The following is an 18,762-nucleotide window of genomic DNA, read 5'->3' as shown; positions in this document are numbered from 1 at the left end:
GGGTGATGCTCAGAGAAACAATGTTCCTAAACCCAGGCTAACACACACACACTCAGGAACAAAGACACAGGTCCACACCAGCACATATACACAGCTCTCTGGGTCTGCACTGCTCACTGTGAGATCATTACCATGTGAGGCTCATTCCTCTGAATGCAAGAACATGTCTCCTCCCCTATGGCCTCCCAGTGCCCAACCTATAGCCTGCCATGAATAGGAGCTCAATGAGGGTGTATGGAACGAGCGAGCTGACACTTGGTATGGGAGGCCAATTAGACCAGGCCTCCATCTCCAAGCCCTGGCATGAGGTAGGAAGCCCAGCCCAGGCCGATGAGCCTGGCACATGAACTGGGGGAAGGGTTCTAGCAGCTCTTGCTGTGGTTCCTAGTACACCCTCCCCATCTTCTGCTTTCAGCTGGCCCTCTAATGTGGTCCATGAACAATCAATAACACCTGGGAGTTGTTAGGAATACAGTCTCGGGCCTCACCTCAGACATACTGAATCCTGAACTCGGTGTGGGGTCCAGCAGTCAGCCCTCCAGGGGATTCTAAGGCGTGCTAAATTTATAGAACTGCTGCGGCCTGGGACCACAGGCTGACTGCTGCTGGCTGCGGGCGGGGAGGCTACTCGGGTTCAGAAGCACAGACAGCTGCTTGCGCCACCTACGGGTAAGGCTGTGCATGTGCGGCGGGCCCCATACCTGAAGTCAGTTACGCCCGCATAAATCTCTGGCAAGGTCTCAGAAAGCCTATATGCAGGGCCTCTGGGCTCCAGGGGACATAGACAGGCCCCCGATGGAAGTAGGTACAGGCAAGGAGGAACTATTCTCACCAGGTGACATCCTGTGTCCTCTAATTCCTTTGTCCCTTTCCCTTCTAAATTTCTCCCTGTGCTCCCTCGGGGTCCAGAGAAGCTGAGTAGTCGCCCAGCTCAGACGAGGGACCCCCAGTTGGGAGACCAGGTGACTGGTGTGCCTAAGAGAGTTTGAAGTATGTGCTAACTCCAGCAAAGTTCTTTCTCTGCAGGGGCGGGTCAGGGGAATGTGGGGGATCAGCAAGCAAAGCTTAAGCAAGAGCACACAACACCCCCACCCCCAAGCAATGAAATGCTGCCCAGATGTAAATTAGCCCTTGGCCCCTGCCCAGGGCTGCTCCCAAGACCCACCCTGACCCTCCATGTATCTCTCTGCTCCGGTCTGTGGAGCCCCAGGCCCCTGCCCACCTGGCCTCTCCCCAGGTCCTGCAGCCTCTCACTCTAAGGATCCTGAAGCAAAATCCGGGCCTCTGGGAGCTCCAGGGGATGTGGGGAGGGGATGGGGAGGCTGAGCTTCCCCATGCTCAGATCTGGTTTCGCCGCGCTTCCCCTGGCACACTGCCACGGGCTGAGCCACCAGCTGCGCTATATAAGGCCTGGCTGCTGGACAGGAGAGGCGAAGACTTGAAACCCCCAGCTGAGGAGTCCCGCTCAGGACACGGTGAGCTCCACTCCCATTTTCCTCACCCCGTGCCTGCATTTCTCTGCCCTGCTTAGCTACTCCTGCCCTTCCCAGATCACCCTGCTTCTCCCCCAGAGAAGAGCCCCCCCTTTTTGCTTTGAAGTTCTCTCTTTTCCCCCCTACTGGTCCAAAGCCCTCCCCCTCCTTCACCTGAGGTCAGGGACTCTCAAATGGTCCCAGTCAGGGTCTGTACCTCTGGGCATCTGCTTTCTTTCTTGCGGTCAGCCAGTCTGCTTTGTCCGAGAGTTCTGCGGAGCGTGGGATGGGGAGCCTAACTAACAGAGCATATGCTGAGGAAACTTCCGTGGGCTGCCAGATGGGAAATGGTTTTTCCACAAGGTGCCTCAGGCCACCTTGGCCTCCCAGACAGTCTTAGAGTGGTCTCAGACTGAATGCTGTGTAGCACTCAGCTCTCTGCTCCAAGCCCAGGAGCTTGGGGTAAGACATGCAACGGGGACCTTGGGGACCCCTATGCCTCTGTTCCCTTGACTGAGAAAAAGAAGGTGGTGGAGCGGGGGAACTGGGGGGAAGGTTAGTGGGCTTAGAGCTAGAAGATCTGCAATGTGGGATTGGTTTGTTCTTCTCCTGAGACAGCCAAGTGCTTTTACATCTTTTTCCCCCCTGGAAAAGAAGAATCTCCTCTTTCCCACCACACCCTGGACTTTGGATGTTGAATGGAGTCACTTTTGAAACTCCAGGAACTGGTCAGATTCTGGGTTGGCCAGAGCTCTGGGGAGAGATAGAAATGAGCAAGATCCATCCCATGGATCTTTGCCTTTATTGTCAAGCCCACTTTCTTCTCCTGGCTCTTACAGCCCCTAACCCATGCTTACCAGTTACTGGGGACCCCGGCTTCACACAGTGTATCCCCTCTGCTCTCCTTCAGGGAGCTCCCAGCTGTGTAACTCCAAGCCAGGCCCCAACAAACAGGTTAGAAATGTGTTCCAGCTGCAGGCTGTGCACATCTGGGAATGTGTTCATGGATATCATGCATGTGAAGCATCTGCCCCCTCCAGGTTGCCTGTCCTGTGAGGGGCCATGGTAGTCAGGGCTGGGCAGCACGGTATTCACGGATAGCCCCTTGGTGCAAGAGTGGGAGCCCCACCAAAACATGCCCCGAAGCCCAGGTCTTGGAAGTGATACATGAGTCACTCAAGAGGCTGCTGGGTGTAAGCCCAAGCCCCTCCTCACTGGCAAAGTACCTCCTCACCCCTGCTCCCCCTTATGCCTCATCAGGATGTGGGGTCCTAGAGCCTGGATCTGAATCCAGCTTTGCCTTATTTGAACTCCTGAGCCTCTGCACCTCCTAAGCTGCCCAGATTCACAACTTGGGCAGGTGTTACCTCCCATGAGACTTTATTCTGTCTACCCTTCCACCCTTGATAGGTCAAGAAATAGTTCTGCTCGAGCCATAAGAGATGCTACAAAAATGTGGGACCTGATCAGCTTTGATTCTCTGCAGGTCACTGGATCTGAGAGACTTCCCAGGAGACTACGTTCCAAGGAGGAACCAAATCTGAAGTACTCTCACCCATCTCCTGCCATGTTTCCCATAGGGCCTGGGGGAAAGATGGCGGGGACCAAGGCCTGGGTGTTCTTCTTCCTGGTCCTGGAAGTCACCTCTGTGTCAGGTATGGGCTAAATATCTTCCCCCTCCCAAGCCTCTGTGTGTCATAGCGAAGTCATATCTGGTCTGCGAACCAACTAGGGGCCTCAGCAATGGCCTTAAGACTTCAGGCTGGTTTATAGACTTATTAATAATGTATATCCTGCTTGTTTCCCAGGAGAATTTGAGATAGTTTCCAAATATTAAAACTCACAGGACAGAATCTTTTAAATGAGGAGGGGAATTAGCTGTCACTCAAAGGGAGGAAAAAGGATAAAAGGGTTATCACCTCTAGGTGCTAAATTTAGCTATGGGATTCCTGGGAGTCAAAGCAAAAGGGAATCACAAGGGATCACTGGGTTCTCAGAAGCAGGTTGCAGTGTGCTCTGGTTTTAGTGTCATAAAAATTCTTCCAGCTTAAAGCTCACTTTCATTTAGACCGTGCAGCTGAATTTCACAGACACCAGACCCTCTTCTGGTCCCCTTGTCCTCCTACCCTATCCTCTGGTGACACTGAGTTCCTGAAGGAACAGGTAGGGTGCATGGGCATAACCTCATGCATCTGAGCATCAGCGCTCCCAGCCCTGCCCTATATGCTCTCTCCCATCTCCTCTGCCTCTCCTGATTTTTAACTACCTCCTCAAGTAGGGCAAAAAAAACACTCAAAGCCCCCTTGTAAAGCTGCCTGCACTTGAGCCTTTGTGAGTACTCACACAGGAACAAAGGCTGTCTCACCATTGCCAAACCCTGCGCGCACCCACCTCCCACCTTGCTCTTTCCACCCTGACAGCTGCTGTTTGTAAAGATGATTAACATTCAGCCATCTGAGGGGAAATCAGATTAGTTTGATTAAAAGAGTTCCTATCACCCCAATTAAGCAGCATAGAGAATTCTGATTTGGCTCCTTGCATGAGAGTTAATTGCCTTTCAGAGCTTGTTTGTTCTCGGCTCTCCTTCTCCTTCCCCCTTGGGAGCCCCCAATCCCGCCTCAGATGGGGTGGGGCTGGAAGTTGCTTGTGGACTAAGGACCCTGTACCCCTCTTCCAGAGTTGCTAACACTTATTCAGCAAGCACCATGCTAGGCATTACTCTGAGTGGATTTTGTGAATGAGTTTATTTAATCTCCAGAATCCTTTGAGGCAAGAATTATTATTGTCCTCATTTTATGATGAAGGAATAGGGGTCAAATGAGTCAAGTATCTGGCTCAAGGTCAAACAGTTAGAATACACTTTCACACTTTCAATCTCTATATACTTCAGAGATGTTTACTTGGGTCACCTCATCAAATTCTCATGCCTACTGGACCGCCACCCTCTGAGATGGGAACTAGTATCTCCATTTTACAGATGAGGAAAATAGGGCTCGTTCTGCCAAGAAGGACGTGCCCAGATCCCATCATAGGAGCCCCAGCCCACGGGCCGCTCAGCAGCATCTCATGATCTGTTTCTAGAACAAGAGCAGTACGACAACTACCATTGGCTGAGCCTGCACTCCGTGCCGGGTCTCTTTGCATTGACCATCACCCTGAAAAGGCACCAGAACCCTATGATGTAGCAATGGTTAATGCAGCCCTGTGTTTTGAGAAATGCAATTAGAAAATAAAGCTTCATGAGGTTGCACAGCTAGATAGTGGCAGAGCAGAGGTTTGAACGCTTGTCCAATGCTCTTGCTCCACCCACCCCCATCACCTGCTTCTCTGCATCTTGAAAGGCTGGGGTAGCAGGATGCAGCTGAGTCCTTATACCTATCAGTCCTGACCTCTCACTTCTCCTCCTTGCCCTCAGGGAGGCAGACGATGCTCACCCAGTCAGTAAGAAGAGTCCAGCCTGGGAGGAGGACCTCCAGCATCTTTGCCAAGCCTGCTGACTCTCTGGAAAGTGAGTTGTGGCTGGAGCAGGGAGGGTCAAGAGAGGGGGTCTTTATTGAGCTTGCAGCAAGAATCTCGGAAGCCAGGGCACAGTGTCATGGTTTCCATGGAAACCCACTTTGACAAAGCATTTAACCTACATCTTCGTCCAGGCGGACAGACCTAGGAAATAGGACAGCTTAGAATGTGAAGCTGCTTGACATATTCAGGAATGCTATAGAGCTTGCTGGAACCAGAGCACAGGCTGGTGGGAGATGGGGGGCGGGAGGGAGATGAGGACGGAGAGAGAGCAGGGGCCAGCTTACACTGAATGCCTGGCTAAGGAATTTAAAGCTGGGGAGTGGTGGGGTCCAAGCCACCCGGAAAAAGCTCACCCTGACTGCTGTGTCAGTGAGGGGTGGGAGGTGGAGAGAGCTGGAACTTGGAAGTAGAAAGACCAGGCAGGGAGTTACTGACATGGTACAGCCAGGCTGCTGAGAGCTTAAATGGAGTGGCGGGAACAGACGAAGGTTAAAAGGCTGGAGCAATGCTGGAGAGACAGATGCCACAGTGTCAGAGACCAGTGCTGGTGGGTGAGAGGTATCGGAAGTGAGTCCCAGGAGTTAAGCAGGGAGGAAGGAGGGAGCACCCCTGAGGCTCTGGGGCCTGTCTTTCTCTGACCTGCCTCTACCTCTCAGGTCCTGGGGAGTGGACAACCTGGTTCAACATCGACCACCCAGGCGGGCAGGGTGACTATGAGCGGCTGGACGCCATTCACTTCTACTATGGGGACCGGGTGTGTGCTCGGCCCCTGCGGCTAGAGGCTCGGACCACCGACTGGATGCCTGCAGGCAGCACTGGCCAGGTGGTCCATAGCAGTCCCCGTGAGGGCTTCTGGTGCCTCAACAGGGAGCAGCGTCCTGGTCAGAACTGCTCCAATTATACGGTGCGCTTCCTCTGCCCACCAGGTAAGCCTGGACAGACCTGGACCCCCTACCTCCCATAGCCTTGGCAAAGGGAGAGGCCATGACAGGCATCTGGCCACTGAAACTCAGGATGTCACACACATACCACAGGCTTTGACTCCCTCAGAGTAACACATTACTGTGATGAGAGCCATAATCTTCCCAAGAGTGCTCTCTGTCAATGGGGACTTTCTTTCTTTCTTTTTTTTTTTTTTAAAGATTTTATTTATTTATTTGACAGATAGAGATCACAAGTAGGCAGAGAGGCAAGCAGAGAGAGAGGAGGAAGCAGGCTCCCTGCCGAGCACAGAGCCTGATGCGGGGCTCGATCCCAGGACCCTGGGATCATGACCTGAGCCGAAGGCAGAGGCTTTAACCCACTGAGCCACCCAGGCACCCCTCAATGGGAACTTTCTGTTTAACCCACTTATTGAGTGTGGGCAGCAAGGAGGTGAAGACTACAGGCTCCAGAGTTGGGCTGCTTGCATTTGAATACTGGGTCTACCATCTGAATGGTGTTCCTTAAGCAAATTCTCTTTATTTTCTTTTTTAAAAAATGTAATTTCATTATTTTTTAGAAGATTTTATTTATTTATTTGAGAGAGAGAGAATGAACGGTGGGGAAGGGCAGAAGGAGAGGGAGAGGAAGAAGCAGACTCCCTGCTGAGCAGGGATGTGGGACTCAATTCAGGACCCAGAGATCACAATGTGAGCCAAAGGCAGACACTCAATGGACTGAGCCACCCAGGCGCCCCTTAGGTGAATTTTCTGAAGCTCTCTGAGCCTCAGGTTTCTCACCAATAGAACAGGGGAAGTATTAGTAATATTAGTAAATATTAAATTAGAGACACCACTTCCTCAGGACTCTTGACTTCCCTCCGCTGGAAAACTCATTGCAGTAAATATAAGTATCAGTGCCATCTATGACATGAACAGAAACCCTGTCTTTCTGACATAAAACAGCCTCAGGGGCAGATTTCCTGACAGAGTCCCCTCTGGAGGCAAGTCAGGCCATCTGCCGATCCTCTTTGCAGGGTCCCTGCGCCGAGACACAGAGCGCATCTGGAGCCCATGGTCTCCCTGGAGCAAGTGTTCTGCTGCTTGTGGTCACACTGGAGTCCAGACCCGAACACGTACCTGCTTGGCAGAGACAGTGTCTCTGTGCAATGAGGCCTCTGAGGAGGGCCGCCTCTGCATGGACCAGGCCTGTACAGGTGCTTCTCTTGCTCCTGGTACTGGGAAGGCATGTGAATGAGTTGAAGCAGCCTAGAGGAATAGAACAGTGGGTCAGACAGACTGATTCACTCATTCTTTCATTCACCAAGTATTAAATGAGCATCTGTTATGTGCTCTGATGGGGAATGTAGAGGATAATGTGGGAGCACAGAGCAGAGTCAATAATAACTTAGGAGAATCAAGGGTGGCTTCCTGGAAGAAGTGTCCTGGGCTGTCTGGAAGAATGAGGAGGAATTAGTCAAGCAGGCTGATAAGGAAAGGTAACACAGACCTAAGGGGGAGGGAAGCATAAGTGAGTCCACAGGCTGAGATATGCCTGAAGGAGAGCCAGAATCCATATAAGCCCTCCTGATGCGGCCCCTTCTTCCACAGCCTGTGACCTGACCTGCCCCATGGGCCAGGTGAATGCTGACTGCGATGCATGCATGTGCCAGGACTTCATGCTACACGGAGCTGTCTCCCTCCCTGGGGGTGCCCCAGCCTCAGGAGCCACCGTCTACCTGCTGACCAAGAAGCCTAAGCCACTGACCAAGACAGACAGCAGTGGGAGGTTCCGGATCCCTGGCTTGTGCCCTGATGGCAAAAGCATTCTGAAGATCACAAAGGCCAAGTTTGCCCCCATCATGCTTAAAATGCCCAAGACTAGCCTAAAGGCAGCCACTGTCAATGCGGAGTTCATGAGGGCAGGTACTGTTCTCTGGGGTAGGGCTGGGCAGGAAGGCTGGACTTTTAAATAAAGGGATCATAGTGCTAAGAGCTGGCTTCCCAGTTTACACAGTAAATTCCCGGATCTTTACCATGACCACAAAGCTCTACATCATCTGGCTTGCCCATTACTTCTCTGTTCTCCTGTCCCATTACTCTCCCTTCCACCCCACTGAGTCACTCTATTCCAGTCAGAATCGCCTCCTAGCTGTTCCTCAAACATGCAGACACACTTCTGCCTCAGGCCTTTGCACTTGCCATATGCTCTGCTTGGAGTGTTCTTCCTACAGATTATTGACACGACTTGTTCTCTCAAATGTATGAATTTTTCCCTGACCACCTTATCTAAAATAGTCAGTTATAGAGATTATAGAGAGAAAGAGGCTGGGGGAATCCAGAAATGGTGCAGAATGGCCGGCATATTCTGCTGGAAGCAGTGGAATGTGAGTATTGCTCTATTCAAAACAGCCAGCTCCGTCCTAATGGCAGTGCTCAGGAATCTTGGCTTGCACTAGGGCCCCTTGGTTCTCTACTGCCCCACCCAAAGGCTGCCTGAGAGGCCACCGAAGCTGATCCTAGGCGGAGGGTGTGGAGTGGGTGGACTCCATTCTGGACTACTTCCCTTAGAGGAGGAGCTAGGGGTGGGAGTACATGTAAGGTCATACAAATTTAACGCATGACAAAGAACTCGAGGGAGCAAGGCTCTAGACAATCTGCCACAAATTAAAAAACCAAATCACTGTTTCTTGTCTCCTGTCCCAGAGACTCCATACATCGTGATGAACCCAGAGACAAAAGCACGGAGAGCTGGGCAGAGTGTGTCCCTATGCTGTAAGGCCACAGGGAAGCCCAGTCCAGACAAGTATTTCTGGTGAGTGTTCTGCCAGTTTCCTTGCCAAGTCTTCTTAGAAACCGGACCTTTCTTTCAATGAGTCTGGATTTTTTATTATTATTATTATTATTATTATTATTATATTTTATTATCATATAATGTATTATTTGTTTCAGGAGTATAGGTCTATGATTCATGAGTCTTACACAATTCACAGCACTTACCACAACATATACCCTCTCCAGTGTCCATCACCCAGTCACCCCATCCCTCTAACCCCCCTCCACTCCAGCAACCCTCAGTTTGTTTCCTGAGATTAAGAGTCTCTTATGGCTTGTCTCCCTCACTGGTTTTATCTTGTTTCATTTTTCGCTCCCTTCCCCTAGCATCCTCTGTCTTGTTTCTCAAATTCCTCATATTGGTGAGATCATATGATAGTTGTCTTTCTCTGATTGACTTATTTCACTCAGCATAATGCCCTCTAGTTCCATTGTTGCAAATGCAAGTTATCGGGGGTTTTTTTATGGCAACATAATATTCCATTGTATAATTATACCACATCTTTATCCATTCATCTGTTGATGGACATCTAGGCTCTTTCCATAGTTTGGCTATTGTGGACATTGTTGCTATAAACATTGGGGTGTAAGTGCCCCTTTGGATCACTACATTTGTATCTTTGGAGTAAATACCCAGTAGTGCAATTGTTGCATCATAGGGAATCTCTATTTTCAACCTTCTGAGGAATCTCCACATTGTTTTCCAGAGTGGCTGCACCCAGCTTGCATTCCTACCAATAGTGTAGGAGGGTTCCCCTCTCTCTGCATCCTTGCCAACATCTGTCATTTCCTGACTTGCTAATTTTAGCCATCCTGACTGGTGTGAGGTGGTATCTCACTGTGATTTTGATTTGTATTTCCCTGATGCCAAGTGATGCGGAGCACTTTTTCATGTGTTTTAGGCCATTTGGATGCCTTCTTTGCAGAAATGTCTGTTCATGTTTTCTGCCCATTTCTTGATTGGATTATTTGTTCTTTGGGTGTTGAGTTTGATAGCTTCTGTACAGGGGTGTGGACTTAGTATTAATCATAACAATAACCAACAGGATAAGTTATTAGTAAGGCTCTGGCACAGAACTCATGAGTTGGCATTTAAAAGTGGGTGCCAGGGGCGCCTGGGTGGCTCAGTGGGTTAAGCCGCTGCCTTTGGCTCAGGTCATGATCTCAGGGTCCTGGGATCGAGTCCCGCATCAGGCTCTCTGCTCAGCAGGGAGTCTGCTTCCTCCTCTCTCTCTGCCTGCCTCTCTGCCTACTTGTAATCTCTCTCTGTCAAATAAATAAATAAAATCTTAAAAAAAATAAAAAAAAAAAGTAAAAGTGGGTGCCAGTGGGGTCAAGGGCACCCAGACAACCAGCTCTGTCATTAACCTCTTGAAGCTGGGGTCTCCACAGAGCAGCTCTGGTCTCAGGGTCCTGGCTTGGATATTCTTGGGACACAGAACAAGATTCCCTAGCAAAACACACACAAGGTCAGAGTCCCCCAGGACTGTGAGTCCTTTTTTATCCTTCACAGATAATTTACAGCCATTATCATGTCTGATGCTCCCAGTAATTCTGTGAAGTCAGCTAGGGAAACACAGACCAGGAAGCTAAAGCTCAGGGAGGTGAGAGGATTTGTCTAAGGACCAAAAGCTGGGTAGTAGTGAGGCAGGGACTCAGAATGAAATCCCTTGAGTCCTTGGTCAGCAGTGCTCTTGGATGAGCTGAGTCACAAGTGGTATTGGCATCTGCAGGGCCCCAGGCATCCTCTGCCTTTCCAGCAGCTTGCTCCTGGCCTTCTCCCCAGGGGTACCTGCCCTCCCATCATCCCCTCAGCCTCTGTCCCTCCATTCCTTGCAGGTACCACAATGACACACTGCTGGACCCCTCCCTCTACAAGCATGAGAGCAAGCTAGTGCTGAGGAACCTGCGACAGGACCAGGCTGGAGAGTACTTCTGCAAGGCCCAGAGTGACTCGGGGGCTGTGAAGTCGCGGGTGGCCCAGTTGATTGTCATAGGTAAGCCTGTCAGCGTCCCCAAGTCTGCCACAGGGCCACAGGGTGGGGGAAGCACCCCAGCGGCCATATCTAGGCAGTAATAGCTCGGGCTTTTTTGTGCTGTACACAGTGCTGTACCCTCTAAGACACAAAGATCTCACAGTCCTAAATCCTACCCTCACAGAGCTGCCAGTCCAGGGAGAGGTGAAGAAATAGAAATAAGAGACAAATAAGTAAAGATAGAAAAATGCACTGAAACAGGAGATAAGATGAGACACAAAGACCTTTCACTGTGAGCAACCATGGAGGACTGCTTAAGGGGTCAGCTTTTCAGCTGGAGTTTGTTTGTTTGTTTTTCCAAAGATTTTATTTATTTATTTGTCAGACAGAGAGAGAGAGAGAGAGAGCGACCACAGGCAGACAGAATGGCAGGCAGAGGCAGAGGGAGAAGCAAGTTCCCTGCCAAGCAAGGAGCCTGATGTGGGACTTGATCCCAGAATGCTGGGATCATGACCTGAGTTGAAGGCAGCTGCTTAACCAATTGAGCCACCCAGGCGTCCCTCAGCTGGAGTTTAAATAGTGGGTCACAGCCTTGGCTACTCATTGAGATCACCTGCTGAATTTTTAAAATACTGATGACTGGGTCTTACCTCCAGAATATGATGTCATGGGTTTGGGACACGGTCTAGGCATGCACAGATTAAAATCTCCTCCTGGTGATTCTAATTTGCAGCCCATGTTGTGAACCTCTGGTCTTGAATAATGGCCAAGTACTATGTGTATGGAGGTGGGGGCATTCTAGATTGAGGGCCCACATGAGCAAAGGTTTACAGGAAAGGGGGACCTGATTAGAGCTGGATTTAAGAAGTGATCTGGAGGGGCACCTGGGTGGCTCAGTGGGTTAAAGCCTCTGCCTTCAGCTCAGGTCATGATCCCAGGGTCCTGGGATCGAGCCCCACATCGGGCTCTCTGCTCAGCAGGAAGCCTGCTTCCTCCTCTCTCTCTGCCTGCCTCTCTGCCTACTTGTGATCGCTGTCTGTCAAATAAATAAATAAAATCTTTAAAAAAAAAAAAAAAAGAAGTGATCTGGAAGGGGAGAGACTGGAGGCCAAGACCAATCAGGAACATATACTTGCAATGTGTGGGGTGGAAGGGCAGGGAGGAGGAGATCTTAATAATTGGCCTAGGGGCACCTGGATGGTTCAGTCGGTTGGGCATCTGCCTTCCACTCAAGTCATGATCCTCCGGTCCTGGGATGGAGCCCCCACTTCTGGCTCCCTGCTCGCTTGCTCTCTCTCTCTCTCAAATAAAATAATAATAATAATAATAATAATAATTGGTCTAAACAAAAGGCAAGAGAGAGAAAATGTATTGGAAGCATTCTGGAATATTTCACAGACTCTGAGAATGCCGAACACCAAACCTCAGGGCAGACAGGACACAAGGCACTAGGACCACTACAGAGATGTTAAGCTCCCTTGACAGTGGTTCCCAATCCATAAAACCACTGCTCCCACCTGTAACAGTTATCTTTAACACCACCTTATCATTCTGAAGTCAAACTGGTAGATGATAAGTACATATAATTTCTAAATACGTGTGCATGTGGCCTAAACTATAACATTAAGGAAAAAGAAAATGACTCTAATTCAAAACAGTGTATATATTCTGATGTATAAATGTTTTTTGGCATAGCAACATGAAAAGGCTAACCAAAGAGGTCAGACACTTGCACTTAAATCCAGTCACCACGAACGCGACAGCTACAAATCCTGATGAATACAAGGGTATCAATTTGATGGTTCACATTCCTTGGTTAATGTTGGGGCAGGTAGGCAGTTTTCCTGAGATAAGGAACAATTCTGGGCATAGTTCCAAGCTAAACCAAGTACAATCTTAACTTGATTTATAAGGCAGTTGCATTCTTTAAAAATTCAACGTATGGTTAAAGCCACAGAAAAAATAATAGGCTATGATCATTTTAAACAGGTTTTCCACGTACATGAATGTGTCTGCTGGGATACATGAACTTCATGCAGACAAATTCTTCATGCTGAGCAGTGCTAGGCCATTGCAAGACACAGAGTGGCAATGCCAATCCCCCACCCTGCCCACTACATGCCAGTAGCACTCTCAATTTTAGTGGTAACTCAAAACACTCTCACAAATTTTCCATATCCCTCTATCAAGAACCATGATTCTAATGGTCTCAGTAACCAACTCTGTTTCCATATAGGTATGTATGTATATATATACATACATTATGGATGTATGATCCATACATACATATGGATCCACATATGGATTAATAATGGCTATTCAATTCTAGGGACACCTGGGTGGCTCAGTCAGTTAAGCATCTGCCTTCAGCTCGGATCATGATCCCAGAGTCCTGGGTTTGAGTCCTGAGTCAGGCTCTTTGCTCAGCGGGAAGCCTGCTTCTCCCTCTGCCTGCTTCTCCCCACTAGTACTCTCTCTCTCTCTGACAAATAAATAAATAAAATCTTTTAAAAGAAATGATAAAAAAAATAATGGTTATTCCATCTCCCTCAGAAGAGTTCTGTGAGAATCAGGATCATGGAGATGCAAGTACTTTGAAAACCATAAAGCCCCACAGAGAGGTGAGGTAAGGGTACACTTTGCACAGGACATGAACTTTCTTTTAATATGCATACCATTCCCTCCACAGCCACTGATGAGACTCCTTGCAATCCAACCCCTGAGAGCTACCTTATCCGGCTGCCCCATGATTGCTTCCAGAATGCCACCAACTCTTTTTACTATGACGTGGGCCATTGCCCTGTCAAGACCTGTGCAGGGCAGCAGGATAACGGGATCAGGTGCCGGGATGCCGTGGAACACTGCTGTGGCATCTCCAAAACAGAGGAAAGGGAGATCCAGTGCAGTGGGTACACGCTGCCCACCAAGGTGGCCATGGAGTGCAGCTGCCAGCGGTGTACAGAGACCCGGAGTATTGTGCGTGGCCGCGTCAGTGCTGCTGACAATGGGGAACCCATGCGCTTTGGCCACGTGTACCTGGGAGGCAACCGTGTGAGCATGACTGGCTACAAAGGCACTTTCACCCTCCATGTTCCCCAGAACACAGAGAGGCTGGTGCTCACATTTGTGGACAGGTTGCAGAAGTTCGTCAATACCACTAAAGTGCTGCCCTTCAACAAGAAGGGGAGTGCAGTGTTCCATGAGATCAAAATGCTTCGGAAGAAAGAGCCCATCACGTTGGAGGCCATGGACACCAACATTATCCCCCTTGGGGAGATGGCTGGAGAAGACCCTATGGCTGAGCTGGAGATCCCATCCAAGAGCTTCTACAGGCAGAATGGGGAGCCCTACACAGGAAAAGTAAAGGCCAGTGTGACCTTCCTGGATCCCCGTAATATTTCCACAGCCACAGCTGCCCAGAGTGACCTGAACTTCATCAGTGATGAAGGAGACACCTTCCCCCTTCGGACATATGGCATGTTCTCTGTGGACTTCACAGACGAGGCCATCTCAGAGTCACTTAATGTTGGCAAGGTGAAGGTCCACCTTGACTCGACCCAGGTCAAGATGCCAGAGCATGTTCCCACAATGAAACTCTGGTCACTCAACCCAGACACAGGGTTGTGGGAGGAGGAAGGTGACTTCAAATTTGAAAGCCAAAGGCGGGGCAAAAGGGAAGAGAGAACCTTCCTGGTAGGCAACATGGAGATCCGTGAAAGGAGGCTCTTTAATTTGGATGTCCCAGAAAGCAGGAGGTGCTTTATCAAGGTTAGGGCCTACCGGAGTGAGAGGTTCTTGCCCAGTGAGCAGATCCAGGGAGTTGTGGTCTCTGTGATCAACCTGGAGCCCAGGACTGGCTTCTCATCCAACCCCAGGGCCTGGGGGCGCTTTGACAGTGTCATCACGGGCCCCAATGGGGCTTGTGTTCCTGCCTTCTGCGATGACGAGTCCCCTGATGCCTATTCTGCCTATGTCTTGGCAAGCCTAGCTGGGGAAGAACTGGAAGCAGTACAATCTTTTCCTAAATTCAACCCAAATGCAATTGGTGTCCCACAGCCCTATCTCAATAAGCTCAAATACCGTCGGACAGATCATGAGGACCCACGGGTGAAGAAGACAGCTTTCCAGATTAGCATGGCCAAGCCACGGCCCAATTCAGCCGAGGAGAGCAATGGGCCCATCTATGCCTTTGAGAACCTCCGGGCATGTGAGGAGGCCCCACCCAGTGCAGCCCACTTCCGGTTTTACCAGATTGAGGGAGATCGGTATGACTACAATACTGTACCCTTCAATGAGGATGACCCTATGAGCTGGACTGAAGACTACCTGGCATGGTGGCCCAAGCCAATGGAGTTCAGGGCCTGCTACATCAAGGTGAAGATTGTGGGTCCAGTGGAGGTGAATGTACGATCCCGCAACATGGGGGGCACCCACCGGCGGACAGTGGGGAAGTTGTATGGAATCCGGGATGTGAAAAGCACACGGGACAGGGACCAGCCCAATGTCTCATCTGCCTGTTTAGAGTTCAAGTGCAGTGGGATGCTCTATGACCAGGACCGTGTGGACCGCACACTGGTGAAGGTCATCCCTCAGGGCAGCTGCCATCGAGCCAGTGTTAACTCCATGCTTCATGAGTACCTGGTCAACCACCTACCACTAGCAGTCAATAATGACACCAGCGAGTACACCATGCTGGCACCCTTGGATCCACTGGGCCACAACTATGGCATCTATACCGTCACTGACCAGGACCCTCGTGTGGCCAAGGAGATTGCTCTTGGCCGGTGCTTTGATGGCACATCTGATGGCTCCTCCAGAGTCATGAAGAGCAACGTGGGAGTGGCCCTGACCTTTAACTGCGTAGAGAGGCAGGTGGGCCGCCAGAGTGCCTTCCAGTACCTCCAAAGCCCCTCTGCCCGGCCCCCTGCCACAAACAGTGGCAGAGGAAGAGTGCCCTCGCGGAGACAGCAGCGGGCTAGTAGGCGTGGCCAGCGGAGGCGCGAAGCAGTGGCCTCTCCGAGATTTCTGGGGCTTGCTTCGCAGCCTCGGAACAACTAAGTCTCGTGGTACTTTTCTTCCCCCACCTCATGCAACAGCCATTGTGAGACTGATGCACAAACTGTCACTTGGTTAATTTAAGCACACCTGTTCTGGGGAAGTTTGCTTGTTTGTTTCTTCATGCCTTTATTTACTGTCTTTAGGCCATGATACTGATTGGCACCTAGCGTTCCCACCCAATGTCAAAATAAAGTCTTTTTGTCCTGTTCTTTAAAAGAAACACAAGAAATTGGCCATTGGTAAAGTCTGTGGCCAACAACGAAAATGTACTTCCTTCTTTTTTTGCAGGGTTTCGCTCACCTCTATGATAATGATAATCTGATGATAAAAACCAAATAACCAATATAAGGCATATTTCTTGGCCTTGGTTTACAAGATGTCAGCAAGGCCTCTATCACAGTTCACACATATAAATCGTGGTGAAATAAAGGAATAAACTACAATTTTTTACTTGAAATGTAAATAACTTATTTATTTCTTTGCTGAGTTTGGAACTCTAGTATACATTCCATGTTAAGCTGTTGAATTTAGGGTAATTGTAGTTCCTCTTCCAAGTCTGGAAAGAACACTTCACACCTACAACTGCAATAGGTTGCTAATTATATTAGTGCATTTCCCTTTACATTTACTTTTGTTCTTCCTAAAGGCCCAGTGTATTCCAGAACAGATGTCAATAAATGCACATTTTATACTCGTTTCTGAGGCCCCTGTCCTGTCTCTTAACCAATAAAGAGAGCCAGGTGCTCAGAGGGACAAAGATTCTGGACAGTGGTCACAAGGTGGCATGAGGCACAGTTCCACACCGCCACCCCCACCACCACCACCCCCGCCCCGCCCCCAGCCAGTTACAGGGTTGAGTAACTAGGCAACACTCCAGTCAGTGATCAAGTTTGTTCTCATGGATCATATTTTCCACTTGCAGAGAAGAGCAGAGATTCCTGGAGTTGTGAGTATGTTCTGGGCTCCTGAGCAAAGCTAAAAACATGTCCCATTTTTTTTTTTTCTTTCTTTATTTCCAATACTGGGGAGCTTATACAATGGCTTGGCCCAGGATCAGGTAAGCTGTCCAAGTGCTCCTTCAGCAACCCCCCCACTGCCTGCTGCTTTTTCCAGCTGTGCTGGCTGACCTCACTCAGAAATGATGGGCTTTTTTTCTTTTTAATTTTATTCCAAGCTCTTCTAAAGACACCTAGCTTTTCCAGATACCAGATCTCTGCTGTGTATAATAGCCCCTGTCCCTTGAGTAAAACAATTGGTCCAAATGGACAGGGCTTTGTTTTTGGAAAAAGTATCTGGTTTAAAATAGTAAATCAGGGGTGTCTGGGTGGTTCAGTCATTAGGCATCTGCCTTCGGCTCAGGTCATGATGCCAGGATCCTGGGATCGAGCCCCACATCAAGCCCCACATCAGGCTCTCCTGCTCAGCCTGGTTCTCCCTCTCCCACTCCCCCTGCTGGTGTTCCCTCTCTCGTGTGTCTCTCTCTGTCAAATAAATAAAATCTAAAAAATAATAATAATAATAAATAAAATAGTAAATCAGAGGCCAGTGGTTGAGGCCAGAGTAATCTTGGAGGCAATTAGAATCAGGGTGGTGGAGTGTAATGTTGGGTGAGATGCAGACTGCCCTCTCCCAACCCCTCCAGAATCTCTCAGAAAAGAGGTCAAGGAGACTCGGGGAGGAGAGGACATTGTTTGTAATCAGGACAGAAAGCTTTCCTTGATCTCCTGGCTGGCCCAGTTGCAGCTCCTTTTGGCCACCTCTGGCCTGGACTAGATTTTATGCTCTTGGGTCAGCATCTGCCCAGCTCCCAGGGGTTTGGTTCATAATCCTTTAGAAATTTTTCTGGCTGAGCACCCTACCCTCATGACCGCTGAGAAACTGAGTGAAATCAGGCCTAGGGCCTAGTGGCCCTGGGGTTGCTCCTTGACCCACTTCCAATAACACTTTCTGGGAAGCAGCCATTACAGACTATTTGGGGAACCTGATGCTCCTGCTGAGGGGTCAAGTGTTCAGCTCTCCGCAGCACGGATGCCTCCCTGCTTCAGGAACCAGTTTGTGGTGCTTCAACCTGACCACCCAGTTCCCTTCAAACTCGCAAAGAGAGGGTGCTGGAAAAGTGGGCTGATTGGTTCTCTCACTCTGTGCCTCTTCCCTTTCTGTTCTCCACCGAGGGACTGAATCAGTGGACTCCAGCAGGCCTCATCTGGTACCTGATGTTTTTCTTCACTCACCAAATATTTATGGAGTGCCTAATACTCTCTGCCAAGGCAAGCGTGCAAGTAGAGTGGCCTTTATGCGTATATAAAATACAGTACACACAGTGGCACCAGATTTGGAAGGGATGGTGGTCAGAGAAGGTTTCCTGGAGGAGACGACATTAAATTTGAATCACAGCTAGGAGCTGGTTTGCTGAAGTTGTGCCTTCAGTTGTGCCTGCTATCAGGCACAAGGGCACAAGCAGAAACAGCTTGTGCAAAACCAGGGGTAGAGGCTGGCAGAGGTGGAAGATACGTCTCTCTCAGATGAGGAAACACTATCAAATTGAACTCATGTTCCTTAATCTCTAAGCATCTTGCTTCCAAAGACAGAGGTGTTCCCGGCGAGCAGTGTGATTTTGGTCAAGTCGGTTTCTCCAGGACCTCATTTTCCTCATCTATAAATGAAAGAGTTGGTTGTAGACTTAAAACTAATATGATGTTATATGCCCATTCTATCTTAAAAAGAAATGAATGAATAAATATTTTTTAAAATGAAGGAGTTAGTCTTGATTAGAATCTAAACCATCTCTAACGTCTTTTCCATGATTTTTGGTGAGGCTAAGAACACAGTTCCCAGGATGCCTTTGCTTTACCAAACTGCTGATGATTCACTGGGTGTTCCCTTCCTTTGTGGAGACTTTCACACTAGGTGGACAGAACATTCATTTTAGAAAAGCCCCAGGGTTTCAGTCTCAGCCTGCTGTACACTGGCTGATCAGCCAGT

The 18,762-nt window shown here is 49.4% G+C and overlaps 1 protein-coding gene across 3 annotated transcripts in view; it reads left to right on the top strand.

The window, feature by feature from the left end:
• LOC122892943 (protein mono-ADP-ribosyltransferase PARP16) overlaps positions 1-16,237 on the top strand; it is a 73,305-nt gene extending 57,068 nt beyond the window's left edge. For 2 of the 3 annotated variants that reach the window (XM_044229639.1, XM_044229638.1), the window contains exons 5-12: positions 3,053-3,127; positions 4,888-4,980; positions 5,648-5,917; positions 6,949-7,128; positions 7,523-7,837; positions 8,618-8,726; positions 10,586-10,743; positions 13,412-16,237. In XM_044229639.1, coding sequence (XP_044085574.1) covers positions 3,053-3,127; positions 4,888-4,980; positions 5,648-5,917; positions 6,949-7,128; positions 7,523-7,837; positions 8,618-8,726; positions 10,586-10,743; positions 13,412-15,780 — 3,569 coding nt within the window. In that variant the 3' untranslated portion in view covers positions 15,781-16,237. The remainder of the gene's footprint in view (positions 1-3,052; positions 3,128-4,887; positions 4,981-5,647; positions 5,918-6,948; positions 7,129-7,522; positions 7,838-8,617; positions 8,727-10,585; positions 10,744-13,411) is intronic. The other variant, XM_044229640.1, reaches the window with a different exon arrangement.
• Positions 16,238-18,762: the final 2,525 nt, after the last annotated feature.

This window comes from Neovison vison, chromosome 13 (genome assembly GCF_020171115.1).
Source record: "Neovison vison isolate M4711 chromosome 13, ASM_NN_V1, whole genome shotgun sequence".
Classification (NCBI taxonomy): domain Eukaryota; kingdom Metazoa; phylum Chordata; class Mammalia; order Carnivora; family Mustelidae; genus Neogale; species Neogale vison.
Note: the sequence above shows the minus strand (reverse complement) of the source record. Positions and strands in the feature narration are given on the sequence as shown.